At 34.2% G+C, this 17,874-nt stretch overlaps 1 protein-coding gene across 2 annotated transcripts; it reads right to left on the bottom strand.

Annotated features, from left to right (window-relative positions):
* Positions 1-284: 284 nt before the first annotated feature.
* On the bottom strand, positions 285-5,627 carry LOC127795143 (auxin response factor 2B-like). Of its 2 annotated transcripts, none has more exons than XM_052326621.1 (14): positions 5,310-5,627; positions 5,127-5,242; positions 4,789-4,884; positions 4,634-4,687; positions 4,403-4,558; positions 4,226-4,310; positions 3,342-3,432; positions 3,087-3,251; positions 2,711-2,830; positions 2,475-2,550; positions 2,226-2,397; positions 1,182-2,110; positions 911-1,101; positions 285-796 (listed from the first exon to the last, which is right to left on the bottom strand). In XM_052326621.1, the coding sequence occupies exons 1-14, from the start codon at positions 5,473-5,475 to the stop codon at positions 622-624; spliced, it is 2,592 nt and encodes an 863-aa protein (XP_052182581.1). In that variant the 5' UTR covers positions 5,476-5,627; the 3' UTR covers positions 285-621. The 2 variants fall into 2 exon arrangements, with proteins under 2 accessions (XP_052182581.1, XP_052182583.1); XM_052326623.1 differs by having other exon boundaries at positions 1,188-2,110; positions 5,310-5,626.
* Positions 5,628-17,874: the final 12,247 nt, after the last annotated feature.

Genomic DNA, 17,874 nt, shown 5'->3' with positions numbered 1-17,874 from the left:
AGGCTTTCCATAAATTGTATTGTTAAAAAAATTAAAACACAATGATACAAAATTAAATATTTTATCTTTATATCCCGATGTTTTATCCCAATTTATGACCCTAGCTACGGGAAACGAGCGTGCATTGGTTGGTGCTCTTGGTCTACCTGAGTATGACCAGAATATTTGTATTATACATTTTGATCATTTATACACACCTACATTTGATAAAAAAATAATGCATACCAAATAAAGCATGATGAATGATAACACACAATGTACCTGGAAGATAGTAAAAACTCCAGTTAAACACAAGACAGAGACCCATCAAATATATAAGAACTTTCTTTACTTACATCATACAGAAGTTGCAGCAATGTACAAAAGGCGGGAAACCGATCTATCGGTTGATCGCAAGCCGTCACGGCTGAGACTGGGAATATGAGCATACTTACCCTATTTCACCATAATATGAAGTAACATACAACAATGCCTCAAAAAAACATATGTCCAAAATTGCACTTGAACCTTTATATTTATATTAGCACGAGATAGCTGCTGCCAATGCTGAAGCCACTGCATAAACCTTTCCCCAATAAAAAGAGCAAACATACAATTCTCGGGGGTGAATTCTGTATGCACTTAACCTTCCATTGACATGGCACCAATGGCTGCAGCAGATTCTTCGCTTATTTTATCCATGCCTTCTCCAATCAACGATCTTTCCTCACTCTTTGAACTCAGGGTACCAGGGTTCATACGCTGGACCTCTTCCTTTGTATAGATGAAGATCTTGCGAACCATGACACAGAATTCCCTGCATATGGAACAATGGCAAACCATAGTGAGTCAAGCAGATGGGGGCGCAAAATTAAAAAATGGGAAGGAATGATTAGTTCGTTAGTAGATAATGAGCGTGAAGAGTCCTCACGGCCACGGATCATCTCCAACGAGCATCATGTCACCCTCATCATCAGTATAAACGATCAACCAGTTCTTGTTCTGTGCCTTCAGTTCACCGTTAAATTCAAATAGCTCATCCAGTTCAGCAATCAATTCCTCGTAGTTATTGAACTTGGTGAGGTCCACGGACCTACCAAGGGCAATCCCTTGCTTATGAACCTGAAACAAACAACATTTATAAGCAAATATATTTAGGAACTTCTAAAATGGTATCAACAACAGATTGAAAATAGACACACATAAACCTTGGTACAACTTCTAATTGAACCACCCTGGACTTTCCCCAGGCAATCCCTGATATGTGGTGAACACAAGTGGGACGGTTTTTCCTGCTCCCTACTTGGAATTGAATGATTGGACACTTTGGCACCCTCCATTTGTTCAGAGCTCTCATCAGATTCCAAGGCTTGGGACTGCTTCGTGTATGGCACTACTTTTACATGACCTACTGCACAGCCCGTATTATGTGATGGTGGTGGGCCTGGATCCACAGAAACAGCATTAGTTACCAGTGCTATACCAAAGAGCTTGCAGTTCCCATCTTTCGCTTTCACAGGTTCATGTTGTGCTACCAGTTCAGGTCGTGGTATCAGCTCTCTTGACTGAACAGGCATCTGAAGATAAGTTGAGAGTGGTGGAGGCATCAACCAATTTCCTTGGCGTTGCTCGGCCCTTTGCCCTTGGAGCAAGAAATACTCACTATAACCACATCTGCCACCTCGTATCTCATAAGGCACATCACTGCCTTGGACAGAATCTAACAAGTTGAGCGAAAGATCTGCATCAATTGCAGATCTTTTGCTTGGAATAGAACTGAACTTGCCCCTATGATTTGGTAAACTTTGCTTCATTGATTTATCACCACAAGGAGCTCGAATGCCACTCTCATGGGATGTGTTAGGCTGGGCCTTCCCAAAACCTGATAATAAATCTGTGAAGGATAATTCCGGCCTCACTACTGGCAACTGCTTGTCAGGTGCAAATTTTTCCGAAATAGAGGCCACATCATATTTTTCATCATCCAATGCTGGAACCCGCATAACTGTCTTTTCAGTAGAATCAGATTCGGTCTCTGAAAAGGTACCTCCCAACGTCAATGGTTCTTGACCTTGCACAGCTTTTGAAAACCCATTTGCTGGCAATTGGTCTATTACAACCTTTGTTGAAACTAATTCAATTTTTAAAAAAAGCCATGTCAATCCCAGTTCAAATGAAACCTAAACAAAGGCTCAAAAAAGAAAAGATCAATTGTCCATGCAATTGTAACTAGAAAGGGGAGCTACCTTCCCTTGTAAGAACAGAGGAGTCAGGGGACGGAAGAACCATATTTGATCGAGTCCTTTTTGACCTGGACATTGGCAGAGGATTGAGCGGTGGTGGAGTCAAGGCCGGTTCCGTGTTCCAGGGAGAGACTCTATCTGGACGAAGAATGGTAGAAGTTTCATCCCACCGTACCTTAAACCCAAAAATATGAGGTTAAGCACCCTCTGCATCGTCCGTGATAGCAATTTTACTTATAGATAAAGTTCTACCTTGAGGCATCTCCATTTAGATCCAGGCCACCGTTTGGAATCAGCATCTTCAATGCCAACAATAGTCCCAGCAAACCTTCAAAGAAGTAAATTAAATGGCTGATTTCTCTTCTCGACAAGTAAGTTGAACAACTGAATATTTCTCTTGTAAATAATTGATAAGTTGGCCAAATTTTAATATTATGAGAAAAATCTAAAACAAGCCTGTGTCAAAAGTCCCTTTGCAGGGGCAATACCTCTGTTCCGGAGATTCTTCACCTTCAAATCTCATTTTGAACCTCATTCCTATGGAATAATTGCTCTTGATTGATTCCATGTATTGACCATATGGAATAATGAAATCAGCAGGGCTTGTCCTGTGATTAGAAAACAAAAAAAGCAGAATTTAAGTAGTACTAGAAACAGGGATTAATTCCACAATTGAGATGATTCATGTGTTTGAACTTTTAACAATGTAGGTGACTTGGCTAACCGAATCTGTTTAGTAGCCTGTTACATGATGAATGGTCGAAACAAACATGATGGATCACCTTTTGCACAAACATGCATAAAAGATGTTGTTCCAAACAGATTGAATGCCCTTACAATAACTATTTAGAACAAAAGACAAACCTCGGCTTGTAATAGACTGTGAACATTGTTCCAGTGGTGTATGCATGCCAAGCGGTTGCAAGGACACCAAGGTGCATGCTGTGGCTGGATATGACAGATGATGGAACATTACCCTGATGTCGCATTGCACGTCTCACTCCAACACGAAGTTCCCCATTCTCACCTCTAAACATCCAACAGTCCAAGTAAACATTTCATATCAGTAAGGGCAAAGAATCGAATGCGGAAAAACTGATGATAGTGGTAAGAGTGAACCTTAGAAATATAAAAGCATCACCAGCCACAAGCCTTTTAGAACTCACAAACACACTCCAGCCACTTTGAAGCAGATGCCTCCGTGGTTGTCCTGCATTCCCAAAATCATGTAAATCAAACCGACAGTTTAACATGATTGAGAACAAATTTCTCCAATGGAAACCAAGATAAGTCTTAAAAGTGATAGTACTGTATATCAACAAACGCAGGCTTAGGAATGAGTGAAATATTCGAAAGGAAGGACAGATTATTCAGAAATCACTCTACAAATTAATAGATTTGGAGGAATGAAATTGAGAGTCATATGTGAAGTGCTGAAAGCACAACAAAGGCAGGCATGGATAACAATGATGTAAGAGTATCAGCAAACAAACTGGCTCAGACAGAAAATTGAAATCATTCAAGACATAGTTAAATACATCTCTATGGGGGAGAGTATTCCTTGTGACATCCGCTACAATCTAAGTAATTGTGAAATTAATCATGTAATATAATGTGGCCATACTAGCTGTCACACTGTGACAAGAGTCTGGATTGTTCTCGTTTTGACATAATAACGATAAGCTATAATCAAATATTTCAAAGTACAAATGATATAACCATAGCCTTCTCCTTCCCAGCAATAACTTTCTTTTCCATGTTCTCACAAACAAAAGCACTTCAGTGATGCTATGGAAAACTGACGCACACTTTCATTCCCATTAAATTCTTGTTAATGACTGTTAGGAACATAATTAACATTAAACTCTCCATCACACTATGCAGTAATAATCATAAGGCCCTCAATTATGACGAACTTGAACATACTGCATGCCTCAGATGCAAGCCAGTAGAAGGAATTCCAAAGAGTATCATAAGCTATCAAAATATATTTTAGTTATTACCCCTGAAGATATGCCTGAAGCGCCATTCATTTCCAAGTAAATCTTTTGCACTCAACTCTTGAGTTGGAGGTTGCCGGGACATATCCTGACAAATAGCAAGCAAAAATTCGTCTAAGAATCTAATTCCAACATCACCAACGAACAAGACAAACAAGCCTATGAGTACAGAATCCTAACTAGGGGGGGAAGGCATTCATCAGCATGGCGCCTCAGCACCGAAAATCCGCCATGAGTACTGGTGTCTGAAGCAGTCAAGGCCTTGCAAAAGGATTGCACGTGAAATCGTGGGGGTGGAGGCGGCATCGGTTCCTTCTCCACCTCATTCTCATCTTCCTGTAAGTAACAAGTTGGAAATTTCACAATTTAACGCTGCACGCTTTTGATTTTAACATGATCGTTGAAACTTACTTTCAGAGGAAGCAGAGACACTTGTGCAAACACTTCATCAGTCTCCGGTTCAGCCTACACAGGAAGACGCACAATAGAACTTCAGAAAACCACTCCCGAAACTGGAGAAGCCTGAATACACCTTCAATTCAAATAGCTGATGAAATTGAAATTACCTTCAACTGGACGTTCACCACTCGGCAAAGGATCTTCCATGGAAGATCATAAACAGGCATCTCTTGGTCTGCCATCTGGCTCGTGGATGCCTCCACCTAATCGAACCCACACGACAGCCATCATCATCCATAAACTGATTTAACTCTATATCAAGAAACAGCAAAATACACATATACATATATTTTTTCTGGAAAACTTTCTGAATGACCACGACGAACTAGAGGCCTCTTATACCAACGTAGTAAAAAAAAAGGAAAATTGGGATAATATATAATGAATTAAGCGTCTGTAAAATTAAAGAACTATGGTAATTGCTAGTTCGGAGATGGAAACTAACCTGTTCGATATGTCCCTGCGGAAAATAGAAGACGCGCTCATCTTGTCTAGGCACCGTCACTAGCGGACCAGCACAAGCGCGCCAAAGCTCTGTATAAAGCGCCTTCTCGGGATCCACTGCACCAAAACCAAACCTAGATCAACACAAACACGCCGGAAAACTCAAAATCACCGCCGGAATTACCTATTCCGCCGCCGGAAACTGTCGAGTAGCCCCTCTGCTCCTCGGAAGCGTCCACGGAAACCCCCGCGCAATCGTTGGCTTCACGGAAGGACGGAGAGAAGCTCTCGCCTCTGGCGAACGACACCTCTGAAGAAGCCATTTCCGACGAAAGCTCTCGACACTTCATCAGATCTCTCGTCTGAAAGGCGACTGGAATCGATTATCTTCCATCAATACATCGCTGTGCTGGCTGCAGCGGCAGAACAATCGTACACAGTCTCGAGTATCGAGAGAAACGGACAGAGAAAAGGGAGCGACAGGCTTTGGTTAACCAGAGGGGTCAAAACAGCTTTAGCAATCAATTTAACTGCGGTCAAATTCTAACCCGGGTGGCAACCGGGTATAGCCGGTTCCGGAAAGGCTTTTACCGGCAAGACGCCACGTCGAAAGGCCGCACCGTTCCGCCGATATCTAAGGGCCCGTTTGGTTAGCATTTGAAATACTATTTTTGGAGTTTAAAATCTTAAATTGCAAACATAATAATAAGATTGTAAGTTCATGTAACTTGGGACGGGACTAATTTCACGGGTCTGGCTCAATAAATAAGTTCATTGTTCAGTATTGAGTCTAATTTTCAGGACTCATCTCATGTAAGTTAATTTTGTAACATTTTTTGTGTTTTCATCATTAGAGCATTTTTAACGGGGAGTGGTATTTGAGATACCATTTTCATAATTGTCAAAATGACACCATAGATTAAAAATTAACCACTTTAATGGAATGGGATATGGTGTTGCAAAATTGCAATAACCCTTTTGGAGTGCCATTTTTGTAATCTCTGGAAAGAGAAAAAGAAAGAGATGCAAACTCCAACCGTCATTTTTAATTGGTCTATTTTAATTTTTATTATAAAATATTAATTATTTGAATTTAAAATATTAATGATATCTCTATTTTGGCACTTGCCATTGGAGCAGATTTATTTTTTAGAAGTGCTATTACACTATTTAAAGTTATAAATTGATAATTTAGCACTCCAAAATAGCACTCTCTCCTGGAAATGCTCTTATATCAAAATTCTTACGCTCTGAATAAGTTATAATTATCTTGAGATTTTCATTCTTAACTCATCGATGACAAGAAAGAAACCATTCTTTTATCTCCTATATAAGTTAGTTGGCCAATCAATCACTTTCAATCTTATAAAAATTATATTATCTTAAATTTTCACTTACTTGGGTGTCGAAATATTTGTAGGTGTCAATTACCCTATCACATGAATTGTTATCACCTTAAATAATTTATTGGATCATCTCATTTAGGTAGAAAGGAACATAACTAAATTCCAAACATACTAAAAACTTTCAAAGTACAGTGGCTAACAGTAAGTTTATGAAATTAGTTAATTGCAATTTCCTTCCAAACTATACGGTGGCCATTTTACAACTTCGGAGTGAATTTTTTGTTTTTTTAGCAAAAAGGTCTTGCCAAACGGGGCATTGCTATGAATGGACATAAAAAAGAGAAAAAAGGAAACCGCCGTCTGATGTGCCGTGCAGGGGTAAGGAAAGGTGGGGGTGACGGCGTTTGTCAGGGGCGTTAGGGGGAAAGGTGGAGGCGTTGGAAGGGGCTTTGTCGCGGGATTAGCAGGCAGATTAGATGGGTGTGAAGGGGAAAGGGCGTCTGTTGACTATTGAGAAAGGGCGGAGGGGTTAATTTAACCCCACCCACCACCGCCGCTTCTTTAACCGTGGTTAAATTTATTGCGGTTTCTGTTTGCCAACGCCGAGCGGCCTTCGTTCGCCAGCCAGCCAGCCAGCCAACGCGTTGGATGCCCCGTTCTGTTCCCCCCCCCCCCCCCCCCCCCCCAAAACTTTCTTTCTCCCTTGTCTACTTCTTTTGTAGTAGAAGTTTTGATAATAAATTGATGCCTTTTAAATATCTCTCTAATTTTTAGCTTAAGAAAATATAATTAATTTTATTAAATAAGATTTTAACTTATGTCTTCTAATTTATAAAAATAATTTAATCACTACATTAAGTGTCAATCTTTTTTAAAACTTGGTCCAAATAAATTATATTTTAAATTTTTTATTATTTTATTTGTACGTGTATGTTACAAATCATTTTTTTTTTACTTTTTTATAATGATTCATTGAGGCCTTCTTATCCTTGCACTGCTTTTTATCTATAAAAAATAAATGGACTGCAAAATGATCGCCTTTATATAATCAACTTATTATATTTGAAATTTAAATATTCATAATAAACTGAATAATATCATATGTATAAAAATTATAAGATTGTATTAAATGACAATTCCTACCAAAAATGATGATAAGAATAGTAATATAATTTGTATCGAATTGTATTTTTCATAAAAAGCATGAAAAATATCAAGTTGGTCGATCAAGTTTACAAAAAATTAACATTTTAAATACGCATGTTCTATTTTCAAATTTGTTTTATTTTTTATATTATTTATTTTCCTTTCTCAAGGCATCTTTAGTATAATTATGAAAATGGGATTGGACCATTTTGTGGGATCATGAATGGATCACTAAGGGGATATTGAAATGACCCAAGCGTGGTATAGAATTTCCAAGAATCACCCAAGCTAGTTTGGTGGTGATTTTCATTTGTCATTAAAGCAAATTGACCACTAAAGTAATAATGCTGATTAGAACAAGATGCAAAGTGGAAGTAAACTATTATATGCAAGTTACGAAATATATCTAAAAGTTGACATAGAATCGTCATAAAAAAATAAGAAAAAAAAGAATAGTATTACTAGATATTCTTCTACATTCACTTTATTACGTCAAATCATCATAGGATCTCCTTTCCTTCCTATGCTATTAAAAAAAAAAAAAATTAAGCTTTCTATGTAGTATGTGACCTCTCTCACACGATAATGTGTCAGTTAAAATAACACATATAAAAGTTTACAAAAATTGCATATTTTACACAAGCACCTAAACTTAAGAGTCGATTACTTGCATGTGCACAGTGAAGTCGTTACTATTGCTATAATCCTTATTAAAAAAAACCATTGTTGTCAAAGCGATTTCGCATAGTATATATAATCAGCACAAGTACTCAAGAGAACAACTCGCTTCTTTCTTGATAAAAATTGCACATCCGAAACGCTAGCGACAAACAACATCGCCATGGACAACCCGAAGTACCAACACCTCGACAAGCAGCAATTGGTTGAAGGAGAAAGACGCTGAAAGATGAAAACCAATCAAACAAAAGCAAGAGAATTGAATAAAATGTGCGCAAATTCGATCGGCCATCCAAACGTCCGCGTCGGCCTCGCACGCCCACGTCCCCCAAAGCGGCATGGAAGTCATTTTAGGCCAAACACACGAAACTAAACCCTGGTATTCATTGGGGAAATTAAACGAGCACCTTGTGTGCATAATTTCGTGTGGTGCTGGTTGAATCGGACCGTGCCCTTTCGGGAGATGGCTCCAATATTTGTTGCCTGACAGCTGTTCTCTATATAAGTCAAGCCCAGTTAGGTTTGTGTTGGAGATAAGATCCAACTAGTTGGTTTTCTTTTAATATGCATATATATATATACATATTTTAAAATTTTAAATAATATTTTTTTATTTTATTTTTTAATTGTAGTTTAAGTGATGGCTAAAAAATTTTAAAAATAAAAAAAACACTATCAAGTGCTAATTAAGTTCAATTTATATTTTTTAAATAACGAAAACGATAGTAAAATAAGTATTAGGAAATATATAAAAATTGACAATAAAACTCTGATAGAGTTATAAAGGTGTTGTGGCAAATGCGAAAGGCGCACAACACAAAACAAACGTGGATAGCGTGGCAACAGAAACAAAAAGGGGGGTTTGGAAGAAGACTGGGACTAGATTTGGTGAAAATAATTTATTATAAAGTTTAGTCAAATCAAATGGACACTAAACTAAACTAAACTAAACTAAAGAGTGTATCCATAAGACAAAAGTAAAAAAGGTTTATATTTTCAATAATTAATTGGATTAAGAAATGTATATGTGGAAGGAATAGGTGGGTCCCACCTGGTGGTGTCGCCCGCCATGAGGACACCCCGTCCTGCCCCCTCTCCGCTCGGCATTTGTAATTTCCCCAACCTAACCCCCGCCCTCCCATTCCTACCCTCAATTCGACTCCACTTTGTCTCTCTATAAACACGTCTAGAGAGAGAGAGAGAGAGTAAATTTCATTATTTTTAAATTTTGTTAATTTTTATTCTTGTCTAATATTATACTCGTTCATCTCTCTTGCGATAGACGAAAATTTATATATATTAAATTTATTTAAAATTAATAATCTCATAATTATAAATTTCATCTTAAAAATTATATATTTTTCACAAACTAATAACTAATTTAACATATGATAAATATAAATAACTTATAAAGATAATAAATAATATAACAACATATAATAAATTAATAACATAACTAATAAAAATATAAAACATAATAAAATTTTCAAAAAAAATATGACACCATATGATAAATATAAATAACTTATACAAAATATTAATTTTATCAAAATAACTTAAATGACTTATTTAAAATAATTTAATTATGCCTAAATAATTAATTTAACATAACCTATAAATTAATTATTTTTCAAGATTAAGTAATAACATAAACATATATAAGATTTGTATTTTTTTTTGCATGATTCTGAATTAATTAAGGGTTTTAGAGTTTTGAGTGGTGGCTTTATTGAGAGAGAATGAGAGGTAAATTATGAGAAATAAAATAAAAAATTAAATTTATTTTTTTAAAAAATTTATTTAGTAGTCAATATTTGACGATATTGCATGATATCTCAAGATTTTTCTCGATTTAAGAAAGTCTCAATTTTTTATAATTTATTTTAATTAAATTTTTATATTAATATTTAAAAATTAATAATATAGATTAGATCTTGTCTCTTCATATACCAGTATGTTTACACATTCTTCAAACATTATTTAATAATGAAAAAAGTCATTTACAGATTTCAAGAACTACACGTTTCTACAAACTTAGCCTTAATTATTGACTTATAAAAAATTCATTTCAGGTAAATAAAAATATAAACAAAATATAATAAAATATCGAAATAAAAAGTGAAAATAGACAAAAAAAAAAAAAAAATTGATAGTTGTTTTGTTATAATATATATAATATAATATATAGAATATATAGATGTTAAAAATTTATAAAAAAAACTAAATTCGGAATTTTGTTTTATTTTCTTTTACTTTTCAGTGTCATTTTGAAACCCACGTCACCTGATTAATAGGGAAAAAATAAAAAGGAAAACCTATTACCGGTGAGATCTAACGGAGAGTTAAGGCGGAGTGCTCGATCAAGGTTTTTAGCCACAAGCGTCGGCGGTTCCGTAACGGCCCTCCGTTTCGTCCTGGGACCAACAATTACAAATCAATGAAACGGACTTGAAACGGGATTGGATTCCAGCTCTCTTGCGGACTCCAAACCCATATTGGATTCGGCTTTAATTTTCCAGAAAAGAACGCTGTACTAGAAGCAGGAATCTTTCTTTAAACTGCAATGGGCTACCGCCGCGTGTCACAGAGCGCGGACATATGGGACCCACTTCAAACTGCTTCAGCAGCCTTTTCGCAGGAAAACCCATTGCGGATGCTTGCGCTCCCGCATCTAATTAATTAATCTTTGAAACGCAAATAATATATATATATTTATATTTCTATATTATTTATATGTTATACATTTCTTGCATCTTTTAAAAATATAATACCACAGTGAGTGTAGATTTTTTGTTTTATTTTTATTTTTTTTCAATATATAACATATCAGCATATTTTGTGAGAATATTAAAATTTCTTAGAGATGGGAATTTGGAGGGGAGAGGATAAGGTTGGGAGAGGGAGGGGATAAGGTTGTGGATGGAGAGTTAAAAGGGACTGTTTGGCAGATTTGGTAGTAAGTATCAAACGGCACGAAAAAGGTCGTTTGCTCCATGCCATGCAATTGTGTCGTCTGATGGCTTCGGAGATTTCTATGCCCCCTTGTGGGTGGTGGGACCCTCCTTCTCGTTTCCTCCTCCGTTTTGACTTTTCACTTTGACAAATTTTAAGAAATTTTAATGTTCAACAAATTTGGTTCACTTAGGGTTTTGAAATTTACTGCAGACAATTCTGGTTAATAGTAAAATGTTTCTCTCTTTTTTTAAAAAAAATTATTTATTTATAACAAAATAAAAAATACCCACAACGCCCATCTAATCGTAAAATTAATATAAATAATCTTGTCTAAAAAGAATAAGTTAATATATTATTACATATTATATCAATTGCGTAATATATTTAATAGTAGTATCGTTGACTTAATAAAAGTTATAAACATTTATTGAAAGTTAATTAAAACGATAATTATGCATTTACATTATGTACATACAACCAAATGAAATAATTAAAAAGAGTTAAATCATAATTAAACGCCTAAGTTGAGTTTTAATAACATTGACCATTTTGTTGGAACCTTGCAAGACTATGGCTCCAGCATGCTTAATTGATGTTGGGGAAAAGGATATCTGCCACATTTGAAGTTAGATAACTAATAGTTTGATTATGACATTAAACTATATTAATAAGACGAAGTTGGTTGGTAATTCACAGTATGGTGCACTGTCACTATCACTGTCACGCTTATTTTTCTTTTTCTTATCCTAATCTCAAGTTTTATTTTTTTCTCCATTGTTTATTTCAGTTATTTTCTTTCACAACATGCTGTTTTTATTTCTAAAATAAGTTGCTTTCTTAGTCTTAGTTATTTTTTTTCGAAATAAAAATATAAAATTCCAAAAAGGGATAGAGTGGCGGTTACATCCCTATCAACTTTGGGAGCCCCTAATTGGCTCAAGTAACATAAGCACTATTTTATCAATTAGGGTTCTTTTAATTTAATACCATATGACATGTCCTTGTACTCCTTACGAGGGACAATCTTCCCATTGGAAGATAACCTTAAATATGCCGCAACACAATGCCCATGTTTTGCCATCTCACAAGGGGGCCATGCCAACTTGTCTAATGATTTCTCATTGTAACAATGAAATAATTTAATTCAATTTACAATTTCAGGTTTAGGGTAATTTAATATTCGGATAGAATATTCAATAAAACCACTTAATTGTTAATTTTGTTTTCATGGCCACATGATCGATTGTGTTTTAATTGTGGTTGCTTGTGATACATGTTTTCATATAAAAATGTTACCTAATTGAAGTGACAAGAATTAATTTCCGTAATATATACATTAAATGATATGTCGCATCCAAGTGCCAAAAGTAAGAAGTTTTAAATGATATCCCACAACTCAATGCCTATGTCATGTCATTCCACAAGGGGGTGGAGCCATGCCCACTTGTGTAATGATTTCTAAGTGCCAATGAAACAATCTTGTTTAATTTAATTTCTAAAGTTTAGTCTAATTTAATCACTTCGTCGTCAAACCAAACTTAATGTTCATAATTTGAATTTAATACCTACCAATGACCCAATTATTGAAAATGATTGCAATTTTTGGCAATGTTGACTTAGTCATTTGGGCTTCTTAAAATAAAAGGCATGGTGGGACAAATTTTTCATTTTATGAGAAATAAGTACGAAACAATGAGACCATTATCTAATGGCTTGAAAGTGGGATTGGGCCGTGAGCTGGGCCTTGCCTTCTTCAATTTGAAGGCCCAAATTAAGGGGATTGCATCCTTGGGTACGTGAGATAGGGTATTCATTCATACCTGTCTCTTTTCGGATGACACCACACTTTTCTTAGGATCTTATCTTTTGCTTTGAACCCAGCAAGTACAACACCCATTATCTACTTTAGAAGCCGCCACGCAGCGTGATTTTATATATTTTTATTTTTTTTAATGTTTTTAAAGTAAGACAAAAGGACATAGAAAAATAATCAACGCGACCAAAGCAAAGTTAAATAAATATTCCGTAGTTAAGAAAGTGAGACTCATTAACCCAATTGAGATTAAAAGGACAATCAATAGTTATGTATCTATTAGTATGAACTTTTTAAGTTGCTCGTATATAATTTTGTCATATTATTAGTTTTTATATAATTTTGTGTAAAAGTCTTGTAGTTTGTATAAAAAGAAATCATACATACTAGGCATAGGTGATGTTAGTTAGGAGACATAATTTGTTAACCACACTCGTAGGATAAATCACACTAAAGATGATAATTTTTTGTAATGTCGTTACTAAACTTTAATTCGGATAAATCACACTAAAGATGACAATTTTTTGTATTGTCGTTACTAAACTTTAATTCTTTATAAAGTGATCACAAAAGTTTAAAATATTTTACAATTCGGTCACATTTAACATTTTTTGGCATGCACTTGCTAAAGTTGCTGTCATGGATACGACATGACGATGACATGATAAACAATTAAACTCATATGCTGAATGTATAAAACTGCTAATAAAATGCCCCACGTGGCACAACCCCCTCCCCAATCCCCATAAACCCATTCTCCTTCCCCCCTCCCTTTTTCCACTTCTTTATTTCTTTTTGCTTGCATTTGCTACCCTTCTCTTTTGATCATTGATCCTGGTTGTCGTTGTTATACTTGTTGTCATTTATTTCTGGTGTAACCGCTGTTGCCTCAACCTCCATCGCTATTCACCATTGACGTTGAAATTTTCGCCATCAACGCTTTTGCTTCATTAGCCACTATTTCGGTTATCGTTGCTTTACTCATTACTATTCACTAATAATACTTTATGAATAACTTTGTCAAATATTAATTTTTTAAATAATTACCACATAAATAATTTTAAAAAAATAATTTCACAGACTAACAAAAAAATTCATAATAGTGGCAGAAAAACATCATGTTTACATGAGAAGGAGGCTTTAGAAAAATTATACAACACTCTCTCTCCCTTCACGAACTAACTAAAATTGGAATGTTTGTTAGTAAAATAAAAAGATTAATAAATTATCGAATTTTGACTAGTTTATTGGATAAATAAAGATAAAAAAAAAGGAAAGAAAATATAAGGATTTTTTTATATTAACAAGTTTAATAAGAATAAAAACTACAACTATAATTGTAAAAAAAATATTTCTTAAATATTAAACATATCTCAGTGTTGTGATGGCTAAACATAATTAGATTGATAAAAATAATTTAAAATTGATTTTATGAAATTTAGAAAAACAACCCAAAATTTGTAATTTTAAAGTTCATTTAATTTTACCCTTTTCACAGTTTCATATAACCCTTTGGTGGTAGTGTAAATTGACTCTACAAACGGGAACGAATCTGAGGTGGTCTTTGGGCCAAGCATAACTAAATTAATCTTTCTTGAATTCATAGGCAAATGCACGTTAGAACCAAATCCCTAATATTAGGTCCTCTTTCATCCAAGATTTAATTTTTTATTTAAATAAAAAATTATGATTGTTTGCCCCATTGATAGCATCCGTACAGTTATTAGAGAGGGAGAGGGAACAATTACTCAAAACATGTAAACTTTCTCATATTGGATCTAAAAAATATGACACTGTTATTACATAAATATATATGTAGTAATTATTTAAAAAATTAATATTTAACCAAGTTATTCATAAAATATTATTAGTGAATGACGACAAGTGAGTAGCGATGACCGAAGCAATCGAAGGCAGGGGTGAAGCAATAGGTGATTGAAGGCGGAGATGACAATGAAGCAACGGTGACTGACGGGTGAGGTAGCAGTAACCAAAGCAATGGCTGGCAAAGCAAAAGCGTTGATGGCAATGACAAACAACAATGGAGGTGGAAGCGGCAATGGGTGCAACAAAGGCGATCAACGACTAAAAAGGGAGGATAGTAGAAACAAGTGAAAAGAAAGAGAGAGGAAGTGAGGGAGAAAGAGAAGGAGGGAAATGAGAATGGATTTATGGGGATGGGGGGTTGTGCCATGTGGTGCATTTTTATTAGTGGTTTTGTATACTCAGCATGTGACTTTGACTGCTTGCCACATCATTACCATATCAATAGCTTCGGCTACTGCATGTCGAAAAATGTTAAATGTGACTAGATTGTAAAACATTTTAAATTTTTGTGATTACTTTATAAAGAATTAAAGTTTAGTAACCACATTGCAAAAGACACCAAAATTTTGTAACATTTGGTGTGATTCACCCCACACTCCCACTTTTTCGTTGATTTCCTTGGTTGGATCATTATCACTAGTTTGTTGACAAGCATCAAGTCTTATAGGGTGTTTGGCTTACTGGTTTGACCGTGTATAAGCTATTGAAATAGGTTATAAGTTGCATAACTTATTTTTTGATCCGTTTGGTAACATTTAAAGACTTAAATGTTATCTAACTTTTAAACTAATTCAATAGTGTTTGAGAAAAACTTTCCTCTCCCAGCCTTTCCAAATAAGTTTTTGAGAGTTTTTTGCGTTGACTAATGAATTTATTGATTTACCTTCAAACATTCTACACATTTACAACTCTCTATCCTTTTACACACTTCTCTTCTCCCATCTTTTTCTCTACCTCCTCCATTGTTAACATTATAGCAATGTTGCCTCCAACAAATCAGTCGTCGCCTCCAATGCCATCATCGGATCTCCAACTTTGGTCGCATCCATCATCGCCTCTTATTAGCAAATCAACCGTTGTCTCTAGCCCAGCATCCATCATCGCTTCCTGTTGCATACATTGCTGCCTCTTTCCATCACCCATCTCTTTCTTTATCATCGTCGTCCATCACCATCGCCTCCTTCACTATATATATATCACATATAATATACACTAGGTTTAATAAAATATTGTATCAATATATATTTTTAATAATTATATATAATTTATTAATATCTAAATATACATTAATTTTTAATTTATTTTTATTAAAATTTAATATTTTTATATATTTTATTTATATTATTCAATAATATATCTATTTTCGTCTTTTTATCAAATTTTAATAATTTATCAACTCTTTCAAACCAAATACATAACTATATAACTAATAATTTAAAACATATTTATCTAAATATATTATCAATTTAAATGGTACTCAATTTTTAAGCTTCACGTAATTTAAAAACTTAACAACTTAAAAAACTGATTTTAAAAATGGCAAGCCAAACACCCCCTCTGTAGCGGCGGATCCTCATCTATGGCAGCCGACAATGTCTCACGATTCTTTCTTGTCAGGGGTGCCGGTACGATGAAACAATTCTTCCAGTTTCCAGCTAAGCCAGATTCAGCAAGACAAGAGCACCTTCATTCATTCATGTCTTCCCGTTATCAAGCCGCCATACTTGGAAGTTTCCGTACTTTGTCTTTTATGTACTTACAGTCAAGATGGCAAAACGGATCATGCTGTGGGAAAACCATTTCTCAGTGAAGATGGGCTCCAGAAGTTTGATTATACATACATATATATATATCCTTTTAGTTACACTAGCTACCATCCGATTTTCAGATGAGAAAGTAAACAAAACATGATAAAGAACAGTACTTACTATTTACATCATTGGGCAGGGGAGGGGCAATTGAGTTTAAAAAAAATATATATGTACGTGTTGCGATAGCTATTCTTCCATTGAATCGAATAGAAATAATGAACATTATTCAACTCTTACAGAGAGAGATAGAATTAATATCTTGCCCGCGTTCCCACCACCCAATTCCCCCCTCCCCCCATCGAAATAATTTTATATTTTAAAAATATTACTATAAATTGTTATTTAAATACATTATTACTTCTTGTCTATTTAGTTAGAATTACATTTGCAATTATAATTATTTTAATAATATTAATAATTTATTTAATTTTTAATCATAATAAAATTTATACACATTTTATATATTTTTTAATTATATATGTGAGATAAGGGTGTAACTTAATCGATCAAATTACTCAAAAAAGTCTAATGTGATTTAATTGAGAGAAAGAGGAATGAAATATGAGGTTTAATTGGATGAGAACTTTAAATATGTTATTATCTGTATTACGTTAATATTCGACAACATAAATAATTAGATGTAACTGAATTAATCAAATTATTCAAATTGAATAGATCAATTTTTTTTAAATCAAACCAATTTGATCGACTAGATGCGCAAATTGAATAGATTAAAAAATCATAAAAGTTAAAAATATTAAACCATTTATGTTTTCCAACACTAATATACTTCAAACAATAACAAACTTAAAACTCTCTTCTAATTAAACCCTCAATTTTACTCTCCCAAATTAAATCATGCCAAGTTCATCTGAATAATTTAATCAATTCAATTACACTCATATCCAACAAACATGATTAAAAAAATAAAAAATAAATATAAATTCTATTATAATTAAAAAATATTAATTATAGTTATAATTATAATTATAATTGTAACTATAATTCTAATTGAATAGACAAGAACTAATAATGTATTTAAACAACAATTTATAGTAATATTTAAAAAAATATAAAATTATTTTCATATATGTATATATATGGGCATAATTTTTTTTTTTTTTTTGAGGGAGGGGTGTATCAGTCCTCTCAGCAGAGAACTCTGGAATACTG

The sequence above is a fragment of the Diospyros lotus genome, chromosome 2 (genome assembly GCF_014633365.1).
Source record: "Diospyros lotus cultivar Yz01 chromosome 2, ASM1463336v1, whole genome shotgun sequence".
NCBI lineage: Eukaryota > Viridiplantae > Streptophyta > Magnoliopsida > Ericales > Ebenaceae > Diospyros > Diospyros lotus.
The sequence above is the reverse complement of the archived record's forward strand: the minus strand, read 5'-3'. Positions and strand labels throughout refer to the sequence as shown.

Bases quoted from the DNA above. Each gene is read 5' to 3' on its own strand.
- LOC127795143 (XM_052326621.1), bottom strand. From the start codon at position 5,475: ATGAAGTGTCGAGAGCTTTCGTCGGAAATGGCTTCTTCAGAGGTGTCG. The intron at 4,885-5,126 runs GTTAGTTTCCAT...GGGTTCGATTAG, and splicing joins CGCAGGGACATATCGAACAG to GTGGAGGCATCCACGAGCCA. The intron at 3,252-3,341 runs GTTCACTCTTAC...TTGGATGTTTAG, and splicing joins GATGCTTTTATATTTCTAAG to AGGTGAGAATGGGGAACTTC.